At 42.9% G+C, this 19,714-nt stretch overlaps 1 protein-coding gene across 1 annotated transcript in view; it reads right to left on the bottom strand.

The window, feature by feature from the left end:
• Positions 1–19,714, bottom strand: part of SLC9A8 (solute carrier family 9 member A8) — a 431,266-nt gene that overhangs the window by 394,547 nt on the left and 17,005 nt on the right. The window contains exon 2 of the mRNA XM_086932630.1: positions 7,795–7,973. Within this exon, the coding sequence (XP_086788756.1) occupies positions 7,795–7,973 (179 nt within the window). The remainder of the gene's footprint in view (positions 1–7,794; positions 7,974–19,714) is intronic.

The raw sequence follows: 19,714 nt of genomic DNA, 5'->3' as shown, positions 1-19,714 counted from the left end.
TAACAGGTACAGCAGTGGGATGGAGGAGAGTGCTTTTTCAACTATCAACCTGAATTTCGTCCTGGTTGGTCTCACTTATCCAAGTGCCAGCTGAAACTTGTATTTGTCATTCTTGCATATTGCCGAAATGTGTTACGGTAGCATTTTGCAAAAAAAATTCACCAGTACTCATCCACGATCAGATACTTAAGGATTTCACGAGACTCTATATCTGACAAGGATTATATTTTGCTCTTATCCAAACACCAGTGCAACAATTGCTAGAAAGCAAATTCTTTTTTGCAAACAGATACATGTTGGACGCCAACTAAGACATAATTTTCCATGACAGTAATGTACGCTTTTCAATGAGAGCTTCTTTGTTGCACAACACACAAGCTCACTGAGAATTAACTGGGGAGGCGGGTTAGCACCAGTGTGGTGAACTGCATCACAGACGTATTATCGACCTTAAGATCCTCAAGCAGGTTCAAATTCAAGGCCACTAAAAGACCGACCTCTTGCTTGTTTTTCCAATAACTACACTATATTTAATTGAATATTACATAAATTAGGTTAGTCTCTATGCACATATGAACATAAATATTGGGTTATTCTCTATGCACACATTTAAAGAAATACAATTGTGGTTTAAAATGTGTTTTTTAACTCGTCCTTTGCTACTCCAAAGAGTAAGCTTATAAATACATCTTGTTGGCCATCTATCACAAAAGTCTTTGATAATTATTAGAAAGAAAGAATGTCTTGAACATGTGTGGAGCAGCATTGTCCCAGTATTGCTAAATCTTTTTGCCAATAAACCTCAACATTTAGATTATCATATTATGTATTATTACAAGTAGTCTGCAAGGTATCACGAAGATATGGCCATACCATTGGTCTTGATAAGTTCATAACTAGATGCAGGGCCATAAAATGGCAACACATGTAGAAATATCCAAGTAGAGATATAAAACAACACTAACTAGCTGGATTCTATGGCAGGACCCAAAGGCGAGGATTAGGCTCTTCCTTCTTTGCTTTTTATTACCAGCAGCCGTTGCAAAGCAACATTTTATAATAAACAAACTACATTTCCCATGACACATTGGTAAGAATAACAAACAGTCAATCCAATCAGAGTGCCGCAGTGGATAGAACGGTCCCTGTAGGCTCTATATCCCCCACTTTCTTTGCTGCTCCAGCAGCACACATAGAAGTGTTTTCGTCTCTTGACCTCTATTTCTTATATTTTGTTGACTTAACATTGTTAAACTACATTAACGATGTACTTCCCGCATTGTGAATTGTTCGGTGAAGCGGCACAGTCTAAGCGCGCTCACTGTTGTAATCATTGTGTATTTTCTAGCTCTTTCCATGACCACGGGAGCGTTCGCTCGTACGCACTCGCCTTGATATTGCCAGCTTGCGTGCGCTGTGTGGTCAGCCGACGGCCAGGGGGTCTGCGCACCCGTCAGACTAGTGCTCTGCGCTTCTCTACCCCCGGGCAGCTGGTGCACCTCAATTTCACAATCATCTCCAGTGAAGCGGATCCGGCTGCAGCGAGTAACACAGGGTAAGGTTTTTCTCTTTGCCTGGTTTCCTAGGCAATATCAGTTTTGGCGTTAGATGCCAAAGCGAGCCACCACCTGGAGACTTGACACCCTTTATGGGTAAGACTCGTCCTTTTAGCACTAATCAGTGGATCAGTCCAGGCATCAGAATCTCCCTCTTTAACCCTTTCGCTGCAGCGGCTATTCCGCCGCAGTGCTAATGGGGCGGGGCGGCCGCGCGGCGGCCGCATGCTGGTGACAGAACCACTCCGTCACCAGCCGCGGTTGAGCTGTGCTGGTGACGGAGCGGTTCCGTCATGGCCCGCCCCGCTCAATAGAACGCTCAGCGCTGGCGCGGAATTCGCGCCGCGCATGAGCGGCGGGCGGGCCATGATGGAACCGCTCCGTCATCAGCACAGCCCAACCGTAGCTGATGACGGAGCGGTTCCGTCATCAGCAGGGGAGGGGTTAAAGTAAGGGTGCACGTCCCACTTGCCACATTGGCCAGTGAGGGATTATTTCTTGAGTGAGGTATTGAATATCTGTGTCAGGGCTTGGTATAATTCTGGGATTATATACCCCGCCATTCTGCCCCATCTATTACCATACTCTGGGTATTATGGAGGACTATGAAGGTCCTGAGAAGTATATGGAGGAGGTCACCTACCTGCCTATTGATGATAACTTCTGTCAAGTGAACAACACTTCCATCTTTAAAGCGGTGACTCAAGTGGTAGACCCCGGAGAAGAAAATAATGAGTCTTCAGGGGCAATGCCATAAACCCCTCGTCCAGAGGGAAGACACCTCAAGGCACGAGCCCCCCCTACCACTAGGGAAGGCAACTACCCCTAATCCTGATAAGCGCAAAGGTGTGGATAATCTAGGCCTTTGCACGCCTGAAGAAGGCGCTTTTGGATCCTCAACCTCACAGAAATCTCCAATTCTGGGCGCCTCGGGGGAGATCCCAACCACCCCCACAAGATAATCCAGGGGAAGGGGATGATTCTCCCAACAACTCCGACGGTGATGGGAACCAATCCAGAAGCTGGCGCCCAACCTCTCTTCCCCTAGCAGAGACGGACCACGCCAATGACCCGGCGGACTTGTTGGACCTGGATGACCTGCTGCACTAGCAATTGGCGAAGTGGTACCCAGCGCCCAAGGTGGCAGCCTATATGGCGGGTAGGCTATGGAAGCCCCTAGACAAGGAAGTGGGGAATTGCTTCAAGGCAGAGTGCCGTCAGCCGTCTTTGGAGAGGAAGGTGGTCCTCACCCCAGAGACAGAAGTGAAGATGATCACCTTCCTCGCTAAGTTCGTCCGAGATCCCAAGAAGAGTGTAGACCGGTCCTGGCGCTCTTGCCAGGATAAACAATTGGATGTGGCCGGACCCCTAGTGAAGATCAGGGATATAGCAGAGGACGCAAAAGCCTCTGGCTCACTGATCTCCCTTAACGCCCCGTCAAGTTGGGCTTAGAAAGCAATTATTGTTCTGGGAAACACGAATTGCGCAATTTCTACCGAACAACGCAGGTCGTTACTAATTAAGATCCACATTAAGATCCACCCCAAGCTAGGGGACCTCTCTACCTCAGAGGTGGGTACAGTCGCCCAGGGCAACCTTTTAGGGGCCCTTTCATACAGGAGCTGGGGAAATCTGTCAACATCTTTAATTCCTTGGACAAAGCCTAGACCTCGATAAAGAGAATATTTACCCCTGTGTTTCTGCCAACGCCGGCTAAGGCAGGGGGCGCTTGACCAGCCACTCCTTTCAACATGCCTCCAGAGGGGAAGACTTCCGTTGAGCCAGTATCAGAACTCCACCAAGTTTGGAAACTTCTACCCAACCCGGCCCTACGCCTGCTGCAGAAAATCCAGGGGAGGTGCCAGAGGCCACAAGAAAAACGGCAATTCACAAGGTGAGAACACAAGTAATTGGGGCTGTTTAGCGGCATTCTTGGTGAACTGGGAGGCGTTTTCCGCAGATGCATGGGTCCTTCAGACTGTAAGAAGGTTTCACATTGGAAATTTATGGGACCCCCGTCCAGCTCTACAATCCCAGACCCCTGGCCTTCTCACAAGAGAAACAAGCCCTAAAAAAACATGGAGATAGCAAGTCTTTTAGGGAAAAGGGACATAATTCCCAAGATGGTGCACCCCAATGGTTTCCTCAGCAACCTCTTCCTGGTGGAGAAGAGGGATGGTGGTCAACATCCGGTTATCAATCTGAAGGAACTCTACCACCATTTCAAAAAGAAGGACATTCATCTCCTCAGAGATCTCCTCTTGAAGTCAGATTGGATGGTCTGTCTGGACCTCAAAGAGGCCCATCTGGCAGTTTCGATCTTGAAATTCCGATGCAAAATTATTCCTCAATCTTCCATTTGTTCCATTGAGATATGGTTAATAGTATCCAACATTGTACTAGTTAAAAGCACATTCACATCAGCAGTACATAATAAATCAACTCAATGGCTCCTCGTTTTCAGGAACGATAAGGAAAAATGATAAAAGAACATGTCAAACGTAATGCACAGCTTGCTTTCAATCGCTGGTAAATTTGCTCTGAAAAAGGTTTCTGATCTCTCACTGATTCACTGTATTAATGTGGGAGTTCTACTAACAACAATACACCATGCTGAATTAGATTGGCACAGCATGAAAGTATTGGAAATTTCATGAGTCCCTGTAGGTATTACCCATACAATTTTTTAGCAAATATGAAAGGCAACTGTGAAGTAAATGAACTAATTACTTTCATTAGTAAATCTTAGCTACAAACGCATTTACCTGTTTGTTGGTGACCTATTGTTTCCAACATATTAACATATGCCCGTGCTTATGATTAGGTGGCTTCGATGTCCATCTCACTTCTATGCCTGCAGTTAGAAAGCTTTTCACCCTATTCTTGTTTGTGTCGCATACAGGAGGATTTACAACTCACTGTGGTTTGTTTAAATGCATCCACAGCGGCCTTCTTTAAACAAGTTTCTCGCAAAATATCAAATGCATTTAAAGATGGCCACAGTTGGCACATGCACATTTGCAGTGGCCATTGAGGAGGGAGAAAAAAGCACTGGCAAAGCCAACAAGTTTCAGAGCTGAGTCCTATTGGCTTTACCAATGTAGGTTTTTAATTTTGTCAAGATGAAGAACCTCTTTCTGGCCCCAATGGAGTGAACTGGGATTGCTCACTGTTTTTTAAGTGCTAGTCACCAGAGACACTTATGATGGGCGACACTCCCATTTTTTTAGGTCTCGGCCTGCCAAAGTGCTTGCGCATTGATCGCGGAGATTATAGTAAGGGCAAAAGAACAGTCTACCAACGGCGAATTAGCCACAGTTCATGTGATCTATGCGTGTGCACAAACCAGCCACGTCACACCACCGTTTGTCTGTGCCTCACATCACACTTCAAAGGCTGCCGCTCTCCCCCCCTTAATCACACTTCAAAGGCTGCCGCTCGCCGCTCCCCGCCCCCCGCATGCATATCGCACACCAGCACTCTCCTACTTCCCCTCCCACCTCGGGCCGCTCTTCCCATTCACGCGCTCTGCAGGTCTTCTCATTCACGCGCTCTGCAGGTCACCATTTGCCAGCATGCGACCGCTAGCACTTTCATTTTTTTTCTCTTTTGCTCTGTTTATCGTCTCCATCGCTATCCCTCACTGTTTCCATTCCTTAACTTCTCTTTTCTGGTGATCGTACTCTCTTCCATTTTGAGTCTGTCTTTCTCTATTCTCTTTCAGTAATTTAATGAAATATTCAGAGCAACGTCTCACCCCTCAAAGCGTCTCTTCAGCACCACTCAAACCCCCGGCTCATTCACCTGGGCAATGTGTTTCTTGAAAATTACCTTCGAGTGAAAATGTGCATTTCAATAAAGCAAAATTCGTCATGACCACGACCCAGACTGAAGACCACTGAAAGGCTGCGTTTATCAACCAACTGTAACGATGTTAGGTCAGATTGTGGGTTTGCTCAACCTCCTTTTACTCCCACCGTCGTCCCCCTCAAGACCCCCACTTGCCACCCATTCTCTCAGTAGGACAGTCGCAAAAGGACGCATCATCCCCTCTCCCCCCCTCTGCTCCTGTACCCTTTCCTTTGTTTCATTGCAGCAGTGGCACATTGTTCTTGTTTTTTTTTTCTTTTAGGCAACATCTCCCTTCCTTCCCCTACCCGAGGACCCTTCGAGTCTCTTGAACTAACAGCCAATCAGCCCCTTCCATTTGTACTTCTAATGGCCCTCCTCTCTTAGCCCTTTTAACTGAACCTACAAGTCCTTTGTGCTCCACACAAAAGAGTCCTATTCTTACTTTCTTCCCAGCAATATTCTGCCCATTAGGTGTTAGTTTGAGAAAAGCCTACAATTACCTTCTTTAAAACCTTTTTTTTCCACAGACGGCGTGCTGGAAATGTTATGCAGCAGAATGAACTTGCTTGTTTAGGATAGCAGTATGTCTATGAGTGAAATTCCCACTGTTGTAGTACATCAGTGCGTGTCATTCCCATATTTCAGTTGCCTGATGAGCGTTACCTTCAATGTTGCAGTATGCTGATGGGATGCCTCGCCATGTCGGCAGCATTCAGATGTTTGTCTTCATAAGGTTTGCATTATAAATATATATTTTTTTATGTTACTGCACCTTTAACAACAAGCATGTGACATAATGTCTAATTTTGTTTTCAAAACGTATTGAAGAACCAAATGTAGAAACGATTGTGCAGAAAGCAGTTCTGTCAAGGCTCACTGGATAGAAAGAACCTTTTATGGGCCTGCCATGGCAATATGAAACAATGCGGGTAGTTTTTCTGAAATATTAGGGAATAGATCACGAGTTCCTTATGAAGTTACTATGAAGAGTTGTTGTGGTACCACTAACCTGAATTTAAAGAACTATTTCACCCACCAATTTGGCAATATATTCTTCTATATATCTGAAGAGCTATGGCCTTCATTTCTTCCAATACACATTCCTTGTTCAATGATGCTTTCTTGTCACATCTCAGTAAATAGCAGGGATCTTACTACTGGTCTGTCTTAAATTATTTCTATTTTTTTTGTCATATTTCCTGACAATTGGGAGAGTTCCTCTCAGATTTTAATCACTTAAGAAAATCTTTGTAAGACGCATTTCAAGCTTTCAGTTTAGGAAGACATTAGAGATGACCAGCATTGGATAGAGGACGACAGCTCCATGCTTTTGTATCTTTCAACTGCCACCAACCTCACTGACCAGGGTACACCGCTGAGGCACTCAAGGAGTGAGCGGATTCAAAACATGCAGACTCCTGAATTGCATCATTCCTGGAGGGAAGTACAGATTGAGCGGACATGGCTTCATTGTAGTCAAATTGGAAACATCTGTTCGGCAGCGTTTCGCAAAGTTAGACATCATTGTTCAACATCTACCATAGTCCTCTGGTAGTGCTATTCTGTTCTTTCAGCATTACATAACAGAAGTACACAGATGGCTCAAGGTTGATTCATCAAAGGAAAAGGCTACATTTACTACTCATCTGCAGTGTATTTATATATGGATAGCCACCAATCACCTCAAATGTAACACTAGAAAACTGACATAAGGGTGATTGGGGCTCCTCCTAATGATAAACAAAATTCCTAGAACTTGAGCTACTAAGAAACAACAATGGCTTGTCATAATTCAGTTGACGAAACCTGGTCAATTTTCTCTGGGAAAATGAAGTGCTTAGGCAAGCCGTAGGACATAGAGCTTACTTTACGTCATTAAGTTGCAAATAAGGTAAACACTGGATTTTACCACCTGTATTGCTGAGGAAGATCATTAAATTCTTTAGGTTTCCATTGCATGTCCAGGCTCTTATTACTATTATACCACCCTAAATGACTGTTCAAAAAGATCTCAGGGTCCTAAAATGGGGTTTTTCACTGTGGAATGCCTACTTAGTATTAGCAGGTTACACAGAGTGAATTAGGGACAGCGCTTCTTGTCAGTAAATGCAGCAAACATGTACAGTACAGTAACACTGGAACGAAGACAAAAGGAAAACAATCATAGCATCCGGTGAAACAAGCGTTTCTTTCAAAAACCATATTCAGAGATTTGAGGCACATTATTAGTCCTAAGTGCCAAGAACCCACTTCCCTGCAATGAATGCCTGGGCTTTACAAATACAGAATATCATATCATATTATAGTGCAGTGTAGTGCAGTGTAAGCTGGCTAACAAACCACGTGCTTTAATGAATGTCACATATTCTGTACATGCAGCACTTACATAAAACCAGCAAACTGAAGAAAATGGACATGCCACTGGATTGTTCCTCTTGTTGAGCTTCAACTCCAGTCTGCACTGGGAGGATGGGCTTTGCAGGAGTTGGAAGCACAAGTTTCGTAGTAATCGCCAGGGTGGTGAGCAGTGTGAGGTTCGCATCTCCATGGGTGTCATTTTGGAACCTGCACACAAAAAAATACACCAAATCAAAACTGTCACACAAACAGAGACTTTAACAGAATAATGGTATTATATGGTAATACATGTCCGAAGGGAGAAACTACCTAAGTTTAAAAGGACAGGGACACAATTTAAATTAAACATTGACTTTGTGTGATAAATCAGAATGATTTGCACTTGGACCAACAAATGTACTGTAAGTGGCAAGATAGACAAGGTAGAATCCTCCTTCAGATATTCCATTTCTAAAAAAATATCTAGAGTAAAAGTATCTGAAATTAATCTCTACAAATGTAGATTCCTAAATAATGTTCTTTATGTTTTAATAATTATGTTGCTGAACGTTTACTGGGAGCACAACTGTTCAAGCAACTCAATGGAAAATGTAGACCAAGCCTTTTTCTATACGTATGTATGCAGTCTAATTCCAAATACATGCCACCAACACCGTCATCTTTAAACAAAAGAGAGCAGGTTGCAAATGAGAAACCTAAACACACTCCAAATTAATATACATTTAAAAGGAACTACCGGAGCCATTGTTCAAGCTGTCAATGTCCTCAGATGGTGATGCTAAGTGTCAAAGTGAGACAGGGACACAATCACCGTGTCCACTTCTTGCAGATTTATACCCCACGCGATTACTCTAGATAGAGAGTGCAATTGGCTAAATGGGGGATGTGGGGCTGAAAGGGGAACACTGGGTATTCTGTTGAAAATGAGCTCACTCACTTACCGGCCTGCCTACATCAGGCTAACTTCCCCATTCAAACCAATGTCAACCAAGATAAAAGAAGATCAGCATGGTTTAACATGGCAGCAGAGACGTTGTTTGCTGACCTCATTGCTGATATCTTCTCCCCCAGTGCCTGGGAAACTTAAAGAAGGGGGGGGGTCACCCTTAAAGTGTAATGTCTAATGCGTTACAACATGGATACAATTATTACTTTTCCACTTCATACATGGGGGTTTAAAGATCATTAAGTATTGTATACATACTCTCCAAATAATTTAGTTTCTGTTGAAAATCCATTTTGACTTTAAAGAGACCTGGATCTGTTAAAAGTACAATCAGGTATATTTGTTTCAGTAGCAAATTTCTCTAAGCATTAAACATGACCTCTCACAAACCAAAGACTCCAAAATCGGTTTGCGTATTTCACGACAAGTTGAAGAGTATACGCAACACAGGTAACATGTGGTTATACCAACACATTTACATTATAAATTATGAGCCACTACTAAATCATGACAGTGGAGCGTGCAACTTTTCACCAAGTCAGCCTTATAACCTGTATTTCTCAGTCAACTTAAATTGGAAATTATTCTTTCCCCACTTAAAATAGGAAAACATCAGTGTCCACTCAAGAGAAATGTCCTTGGCATACTCAGAGAGCTCTCTCAGTACAACTTCATTCAGCTGCCATGAACCATGACCCTCTATTGACTTTATAGTACTAATTACTTACTAGGATTAATCTTTTGTGTCAATAGTGTGATGCAACTTTGATTTATCGTTGGGTTGCTGACAACCTTGCTTAAAGGTTGTGATTTAATAAGACAGGCTTTTCTCCTGGGTGTCTCCTAGAAACAATATAACCTATATCTATGGCAGACTAAGTTGTGGATTAATTCTACCCAATGGATGTCGTAAACTAACTCAACAAACTAGTGTCTGGATCATAGGCAGTACTCTACGCATGCAGATCATGAAACTGACGTGACTTCCCGGCCATAATTATGGGCTGCTATGAAAAGTCCTATTACAAGGCTTTAATAAGACTGAAACAAAAATATCAATGGGCTGTATCACTGTTGACCAGGCATAGTTGGCTCCAGGTATCTCACTTTCAAGACATTATGATTCATTGACAGGGCCTTTAAGAGAAGTGTTATGTATATGTGTTATTTGTTTACTGTTTTACAGTTCAAATCATCAAAAAGGCTTAGCTGGTGTCCCTGCCTTCCAATAATGACTCAGTGGGGGGTCCCTGGATTCCATTGATGCTTTAGAGGGGGTCCCGGGTTCCAGTAACAATTAAATGGAGGTGCACAGAAATTAAAAGGTTAATAACCGCTGCTGTAGTACATTTGCTCGATAGGCTCCTGTGGGGTGGGAGATGGTTCTGACTTGAATAAAGTTGTTTTCAGACCAGATCACAAAAATGGCCCAAATAGGCCAGTGGCCTTTTTTACTCCAACGGATAAAGGCAAGCTTAAAGACGGTTTTGCCACATTTACATTAGTCAAAATCAAAATTCCCTAGATAACTGTGGTGTGGAAAATTGGTTTGACCCAGGAGCTCACTTCCCCAATAACTGCTAAATTGATCAAGTTTTTGTTTACAAAAAAGAGACTTTAAAAAGTACACACACAGGACCGATCAGAATGTATTTTCCATAATTTAACAACAATTAAAAATAGTTTGAAAATATCACAGTTCAGATAAGGATCTTCGCAAAAAAAGCTCAGTCTCGCATCTTTTATTTATCTGAAGTGGCAACAATCTACATTTAACAACAACCGACCTGGAACATATGCCGTAAATGTAAAGATTTCCTCCACCACATTAGGTTCTGGGTACCCTAAAAAAGAATTGTGCTAAGTTACCATCTATCGGATTTTCAGCCAACTGATAACCAAATTATATCTATCTGTATGTATACGATGTCATACAATGCCGCCATTCTAGCACTATCTCCCTAAAGAATATTACTGAATTCCACTCTAACCTAATGTAATTGAAAGTAACAGTCCAACTCTAGTTACATAAACAATGAGTCTCATGAATGAAGAAATCTATAGTGAGCAAGGTAGGAAGAAACGTTGGAGAGAAACAAATTAACAAAATGAAGTCCTCCAAGGCTCCCCAAGAACAGTTTGTCATCCCAAAGCATCAGTGCATATTTTGTTGCATGTGTTGTTAATGGAAATATGATTAAAACATGCTTATTCTGAAATCCAATATGAAGTCGAAGCCTAGATTTTCCCTATGCCAAGAAACCATAGTTCTGCATACTGCAGCGTTGAAATTTTAAATGCAATAGTGATTTTAAGCAAAAATAACTTCAACAGTTCGCCCTATGGATGATTAATAGTCATCGTCAATATCCCACTACTAGATCTTATAACACAGTCTCCATCGTCTCGATTCTTCCAAAGCCTTTTATGTCACATAGGCTCACGCTTTAATATCTTTCATCTTCGATTCATCTCTCTTCTTTTTACTTGCGGACGTTGCAGGCACCTTCCTTTCACATCACAAGAAAGGGGGGGAAACCTTCTTTTCACATCCACAATTTAGTCGATCATGACACCAAATTGCTTTCAAAATTTTCAGCAAAAGAATGAGATGAATTACCCAAATTAACAGAATAGTTAATGGGATTAGAACTGTGAGAAATGTACTCCTGCCTAAACTGTCAAACCACTCACCAACCTTTGCAAATCACTTTCCGCTCTCGCTAAACCAAGAAACTGATTCCCACTGTCCATACTCCAAGAAGTTTAGCCTCAAGTAAAACATTAGTTATATCACATAAAATTCATAATACAACTACTTAATTTTCACTTGATTCAAAGTCACACCAACAGATGAGATCATACCACCAAGAACACCTGGGGAAGAACGGTCGCACTCCTCTACATATATGGGAAGTGTAGTGAAAAGTATCACGGTGGGTTGGTGCTATTTGGTGACTCCTCCTGAGTAAGACGAAATTGAATTAATGAATTGATTTGCCTTGTTCCAAACGTGGAAAACGTCTCCAAATCCACTCCGAGATGTGATTTCAATAAAGTTCATTGACAATATCTTGAAGTTCTTTCATCTGATGTTTCATTCAAAATCATTTCATTTTTCAGTTGTTCAACATTTCAATCATAAATCATTATTTATCAATGATATTAAGCCATTGCCCTATGCATTTCGGGCCTAGCCCTTCATCAGGGGTTGATTTTTATGCCAACAAAAGAAGAAAATACGCAGCGTTGTAAAAAACGGTAAACAAATGGTAGTTATGAGCCTCAATTTCAAGCTGTTTCTTGTATTTCAAAAAACCTTATATACCAGGGTGCATCTAAATTAAAAACAATAATAGGAACCACTGAGCAATGGTTCCATCAAAAGATGAGAAACATGGAAAATGAAAAAAGCTGAACGATGTGCGATATAGAAATAGTAATGGAATCAATTATGAGAAGGAACTCTAAATCATGTGTAAACGTAAAGTAGAAAGGTGTCACAAAAATTCATGTATCAAACACATTGATAACTTACATGTGCAATCAGAGATATGTGCACGATAAACATCAAAAAATATCAAGCTGGCGTGTAGCCTAAAAGTGAATGTGAAAGGGAGTTAGCCCAGTTAACATTGCTTGAGACGTGTGATACATTCTATGAGGTGAAAGCGAAAAACACTCACTAGTTCGCACGTATGCGTTGTTTAGACTTTGCATTCTTTAATGCGGTGTAGCCCAAGCTGAAACGACAGAAGGTCGTTAGATAATCAATTAAATGTGAGTCTCCACCAAAAAGCGGTAACCGTAAGACAATGAAAATTTCTTCTTACCCCGAGTGTACGAACGCCGGAGTCCTCTGAAGATTCCTTTGAGTGCACTAGAGCGAGTTTGTATGGCATATGTCAGCGTGACGTAGTCACGTGAGCGTGCAAGTGAAACGAAATAAATACTATGACGAGTGAAGGTAGAGTGAAAAAAGACCCCCGAAAAAACTTTATCAAAAACCGCCTGAGTTTATGTTTGATGTCAAACCTAAATGTATGAAATTCGGAGCGTGTGTAGGAGACAAAAAAAGGAGCTAGGAAACAAGGTCCTGTTAGAAACAGCCGCTGAACATGTCAAAGATATATGAACATACCATACTTATACTTAGAATAAAATACAACAACTATTACATGAAACTTTAAACGTATTGTCACATTACTACCATAACTTTTTGCGACGTCCTTATCGTTCGATGTATTTACAAAAAACTATTTAGGTCCACACGATCATTCAGTTCTTTGGGATATGCAGTATTAAGGAAGTTAATTCAAAATATCTCTCTCCGTAGTAGATGTTGGGTATTGTCTCTTCCTGGGAGAATCTGGGCTTGCTTCAATACTAAAAACCTTAACTGACTAGGATTATGGTTGTGATTATTGCAATGTGTTGCCAAAGGTGAATTGAAACTCCTCGTACGAATATTGCTTTTGTGTTCAATCAGCCTGGTCTTTATTTTTCGCTCTGTTTTTCCCACATAGGCCAAGCCGCATGGGCATTTAATAATGTAAATCAAATTACTACTGTCGCACGTCGCTGTCACTCTTAGTTTTATTTTCGTTCCTTGATTAGGATGTTGAAATTCTTTACCCTTTATTATAGCATTGCAATTCCCACAATTGTGGCATGGTAAAGTACCCTTGTACGTGAGATTTTCTCGTTCCTGCTTTTGATTTCGTAGTTCCTTGATGTTTTTGGTTCGTTGGTATGCAAACCTGGGTGAATTAGAAAAATATTCCATTGAAATCATCCTCAAGGGTTAATAAAGTCCAATGTTTTATGATTATCCTTTTCATTTGTTGACTTTCAGTGGAGTATTTAGAGACAAAAATCATTCTTTTGTCCTCCTTTAACTTGACTTGTGATTTCAACAAGGTAGCACGGTTTAATTTAATCATACCACCAAGCACATCTAACATAACTTATCCAAAACCATGTTTCACCCTCTTCAAACAGCATCACTCATTTCAATCACATGCTAAACCTTAGGGAATATCGATGCAAGATACAGATATCTACCCTATTACATGGCAGGTTAAAATTAACACAAACATAATAAATTCCTCTAAATATAGGCTCTTCAGCAATCAAAAACCTATCATCAATCACATTACTCCTTTCAGACTCACTCTATCCAACAATCTCTATTGAGGGACTACTCCGAGAACTCTGATGCACCATGCACAACACTCCCTTTCATGTTTGCTCTATTCTCAGTCTATGATACATATATGAATATCAGAATTTCTCATCAGCCTCTATTTGCATCTTAACCTCTTGCTTAGTCACAGTTTCTCGTGCTTTTTCCCTTTCTGTCATTGTACTCCATAATCATCTCACACTCTTCTTCACTCAAACTACATACATTTATTTTTAGCAAATTTAGTATTTGGGTTATGTTTCACAATCAGTTTTAAATAACTGGAAAACGTTTCATGATTCCCACAGTTTTTAGGTTCAGTAAGTTCCATTAAAGTCCAAATTATTTGGGGGAGGGAACTCACAACCATAATAAACATTAACAAAAACATTGCATGCAAGTTATTAGGTCTGGGGCAATTGTAAATATGTAGCCTCCTCAGAAACAGAATTACATATATAGCAATTCCTCATCCTCATCATATGGGCATAGCCATCCAACTAATCTGAAAATAGGTTCTCCCTAAAATTGCCTACAGACCTAGCTCTAGGCATTAATTTCATGTTTACTTAATCCTTGCATGCAGTGGCAAATGCAACTTGTGGTGTCAAAACATATCCAATTGGAGAAGTTAAACACGATAGGCCAAATAAATTATGATTATCATGGTCAATAAGAACATACTTAAAAGTATGCAGCCTCTTTCCTTGCTCTTCGTCAAACTTCTACTAAGCAAAACAAAAATAAGACAAAAATCTAATTTAAAATGTGCAAAATTGGGAATCGAGCTTCAACTGATTCAAATGTTCAGTTTACAGCTTCGGTTCATAGAGTTCACACTCAACTACAAGTGCTACATCTTCCTCTCCTTTTTTAGGGGAAGGCCATGACGAAAGGGACGACCCGACAGGCAAAGAGAAATAAACAAAAAGAAGGGGAAAGAGCCACCGCAAACGAGGAATGTAACAGCGAAGAAGGACAAAGGGAAGAGAGGAGCCTATTGAACAACTTGGTTATCAACATCTCCGATTTTCATTTTAGTGAAACCCAGATACATACACTTCAGAAAGGTACCTCATTTGTTCCTACAGCGCATACGAATTTGTTGCAGGTTAACATCATTTTTTTTAACTGATGAGAAAATTGAGGCTTTGCCATTTCTTTGAAAACTTCATAACAGAACAGACGACAGATGGAGACGATCAGCTAAAAGGATTGAGACAAACAAGCACATATATGGCTCCCGTGAGCCATAAATCTCTAGACTTATTTGCGGGGTAGCATTCATGAACCCGTGGGTAAATTTTTAGATCAGTATTTACAACCATGTGCACTCAAAATTAAATCATTCCTTAACGACACCACGGATTTTCTCAACAAACTTGGAGAAATCACCACAATAGGGGAGGAACCATTAGTAATGTGCACCATAGATATCAAGTCCCTTTATACAGCTATACCAAACCAACAGGGAATAGAGGCAGTAGAGAAAGCCTTACTGCATACAGCCTACGACGAAAACATGAAGGTGTTCCTAATGGAATTACTAGAATTTACTCTGATGCACAGCTATTTTAAATGGCAGGACAACTGGTATTTACAGAAGAGCGGAACATCTATGGGCAATTGCGCAGGACCCACATACGTGAATATTTTCATGAATGACTATGAGGAGCAACACATCCTGAACTCACCACCATGGAAGGATAACATACGATTATATTTGCGCTTCATTTATGATATTTTTATCTTATGAAGAGGGACATCGGACACTTTGGAGGCACAGATAAGAGATCTAAATACAATCAATGAGAGAATACAATTTACATTCGAAATACAGAACCACTTCATCAACTTTCTGGACATTGCAATATCTAAAACCCCGACAGGCTTCTAAACTAACGTTTACAGAAAACCTACAGATAGAAACAATTCTTTAATGTATGATAGCTTTCATCCACAACCATTGAAGTAACATCTCCCATATTCTCAATTGCTGAGAGTTAAGAGGATCGTCTCAGACCCCATTAAGGCCACAGAACAGTCAATGAACATGATACAGAGGGTATCCGGAAGATCTACTCACACAAGCTCCTAATCGAGCGACCAATAAAAATAGATCAGAACTTCTCACAGCATAAGCTTCCACTAAGATAGAAAAAATAACATGTCTATGTAAGTATTCCACAAAGAGCCAGCATTATAAAAAAATCATCAAAAAACACTGGACTTTACTGAAAATGGAACAGGATTTCAGAAATATCTTTGATGAAGAACCAATTTTCGCATACACAAGATCGAAAAACATTGGGGAAATAATTAAACATCCGACAAAACGCATTGAGAAGGAATCATATAATGCCACAATCCTGTGTTGGAACTGCAACAACTGCCACAACATAATCAGAGGAGGATACATTACTCAACCCATGAAAGGATATAAAATCAAGTTACAAGTGGATGCGACATGTGACACTTCAAACATTATATACATGCTCAAGTGCCCATGTGGGAAAGCCTACATAGGGCAAACGGAACAAAAATTAAAGACACGCCTGAATGAACATGAAAGTAACATCAGAACTAAGTCCATGAAGTCCGTAGTAGCTTCTCATTTCATTGAGGCACAACATCATATTAGCCAAATGAAAGCTTATATATTGGAAACAGTAGAGCAGAGAGAAGGCAAAGACAATAGAAACACGCTATTGAAGAGAGAAAACTTCTGGATTTATCATTTGAACACCCTCAAGCCTAATGGAATGAATGAAAGAGTAGAATTTCTATGCTGCGTCTAAATACAGAGTCATCATCAAATCCTGATGACAACATGCTGAAACCAGCACTGCAGGGAGCATACGTCTGGTATCCCTATCAGACTGCCAGCCAGGATTGAATTAAACCTGTAAAGCAGGCTGGACTAAAATGACACAGTCACTCGATGTTGCCTTTCTTCATATATAATAATTGACATTTTTCATATTGTTTATAATGTCGAAACCGAGTAGCTTACGAAATATCTTATCACTTGCAGAACGTGAACTGAACATGGTTACACTACGCACACATAATTGTATACCATCAGCATAGGTATAGATATTTTTTTCACCATCACTGTCACTTTTTTAAACTTCCGTCATTTTTTGTATACCATAACTTTAAAGACCACTTGTAACGTGCAAAGTAACACACGTACTAATTCACGGCATCATGTACCGACATCAGACGTAGCTTAGACATATATGGAAGACGCGAGTTAGTATGCACGAGACAGCGTCCATAGAGGAGCATCAACCTACATTAAACCGGTAAGCGAGCACGCACAGAAACCAGTAACACACAAATGCGAGTGAATAATGTTTTGCATAGGCGTTTTTCGAGCATGAATGGAACCTTTTTAGGTTTTGCCTAGCCAATGCTTACGAAGTAAGCATTCGCTAGAAAAAACCTAATGAGTATAGTATAGGGGTTGGAATCCGCCCCCGTCATCCATTGGTTAGCTCCATAAATGGAGGCTATCCATTGGAAGACTGGCCTGTCCGTCAATGCAGGACCAGATTTGGGGGCGTTCCCGAGAATTTTTGGCTTTTGGCTACGTAACGCTACGTCAGCCAAAAGCCGGGAACGCCCCTGAATCTGGTCCGGCATTGCCGGCACCTGATTTTCGAGTATTTTGTCCGCTGGCAGGTGCCCACCCTGCCAGGGACCTTGCCGCTGTTGTGGTACCCCGAGCGAGTGCCCACCTCGCTTAATATTTAGATTTAAGGCCGGTGCCCACCCGGCATTGCTCCGTGTATTCACCGCCGTGGCCCCGAGTGAGAGGAGGAAGCAGCGCCCGCCTTCAAGCCCGGGCCGCGCTGGGATTGGCCCAGCCCGCCGAGCCCCCTTCCGCGTCATCGCAGGAGGAGGAGGAGAGAGCCGGAAGGAGGAAGCAGCCTGCATCGACCGTCCCGGGCTGTCTGCGTATCTGTCTTTGTGCCTGTTTTCGTCTAACTGTCTTCATGCTTTGACAGCGTGCCTGTATGGGGTCGCCTGTCTGCCTTTCTTTGTGTCTGTCGGTCTGTCTTTCTCCCTCCTCCCGTATGTCATCATTGACTCCCCTTTGGGACGTGCTCGCACTTCGCCGCCCGCCTGCCTGAGCTAGAGACGGGCCGCCGCGCTGCCCGCGGCGACCCGGAAGTGACTAGCCGGACGGCCAATCCTAGCGCGGCTGGCCGGAAGTGCCCGGTCTGTCTGCCTATCTGTGTTTGCCGTCCTGCCTCCACGCCTGTCTCTCTGTCTATGTGTCAATGAGCCTGTCTGTCTGCCTGTGGCTGTCAGTCTGGCCACCCAGACATCTCTTGTCATGCCTCTCTGCCGGTCTGTCAGCGTATCTGTGTTTGTTTCTGTCTGTCTGCCTATCTGTATTTGCCCACCTGCCTCCATGCTTATCTCTCTGTCTATGTGTATTTCTATAAGCCTGTCCGTCTGCTTGTGGCCGTCAGTCTGCTCATCCATCCATCTCTCTTCGTGCCTGTCTGCGTATCTGTCTTTGTGCCTGTTTTCGTCTAACTGTCTTCATGCTTTGACAGCGTGCCTGTATGGGGTCGCCTGTCTGCCTTTCTTTGTGTCTGTCGGTCTGTCTTTCTCCCTCCTCCCGTATCTCATCATTGACTCCCCTTTGGGACGTGCTCGCACCGCTGTCCCTCCTCCCTCTGGCTTCTCCCGGCTGTCTCCTCTCTTGCACCGTCATCCCCTCACTCTCTTCCTCTCACTTTGCTTTCTTTCCTCGGTTTCTCGCGTGCGCCCCCTGCGTGCCCCAGTCCTCGGCACCCTCATACCTGTCCGTGTCGCGCGTTGTGTGTTTCGAAGTTTGTGGGTGTACGTGTACCGCCCCCTCTTGTGGTCCCCCACCCCCCTTTGATTCCTCCACGCGCGACTGGCCTGTCGTGTCTTTGTTTTCCTGATTTCCCGCTCTCAGGGGCTTATTTACAAGCCTCGTGCGCCGCCCGTACGTCACTTTTTCCCATATTAAAAGTGACGCACCGGCGGAGTGAGAGGCTTGTAAATAAGCCCCTCAGTGTCCGGGAGACCAATGCAAGCATCCACCCCTCTTCCAGTCCAGGCAAGGGCCCCCGTCCTTCCACTGCTGACCGCTCGGCACAGAGCCCCGTCCGAGCAGCATGGCTGTCCCCTGAGACCCGGCACCCCCCCCCCCTTTTTCATAGCTGCCCGTTCGGCACACAGCACGCCCCTCCACACTTCCTCCCTTCCATCCATGGTCTGTCCCTCCCCAGCCAGAGCATGGCTCTCCCCTGAGCTCCAGCACCCCCTGTAGTGTAAGAATCCTTCCCTCCCAGCTCTCTGCCTGTCCGACCTCGCTTTTCCCTGCTTTGAGGCGAGTCTTCCGCCTGCTGCGCCGCTGCCACTCCCTCTCACAACTCCGTCCTTATCATCACAGATGTTTTCAAGGCGCTATTTCATTCCGTCTCTTTCTCTAGATGTCTCCTTCATCTCCCCTTTCTTCTCCTATAGCTTGTCCCTTCCCTCCCTCACTCGTGGTCTCCCCTCTCTTGTCCATTCGCTCCTGCGCAGCGCTTTGAGACAAGCTCAGTGCAGTATAAAAGCCCTATACGATGAATAAACAGGATATAGCATTGCATCAGAACATAATATATAGCGTATAACAATATAGCATATGTCTGAGTGTTCTCAACACGTCACTTCCTGTTAGCAGTGTCTCGGTCTTGTGTCAGACACTCACCCATAACGACCCGCAAACCCATTCCCGCAGTAGACCTCTGGGGGATGTTTGCTCATTTGCCACCATTGCTTTTC

The sequence above is a fragment of the Lissotriton vulgaris genome, chromosome 7 (genome assembly GCF_964263255.1).
Source record: "Lissotriton vulgaris chromosome 7, aLisVul1.2, whole genome shotgun sequence".
Taxonomy (NCBI): Eukaryota; Metazoa; Chordata; class Amphibia; order Caudata; family Salamandridae; genus Lissotriton; species Lissotriton vulgaris.
This window is presented reverse-complemented; position numbering and strand designations above follow the sequence as displayed.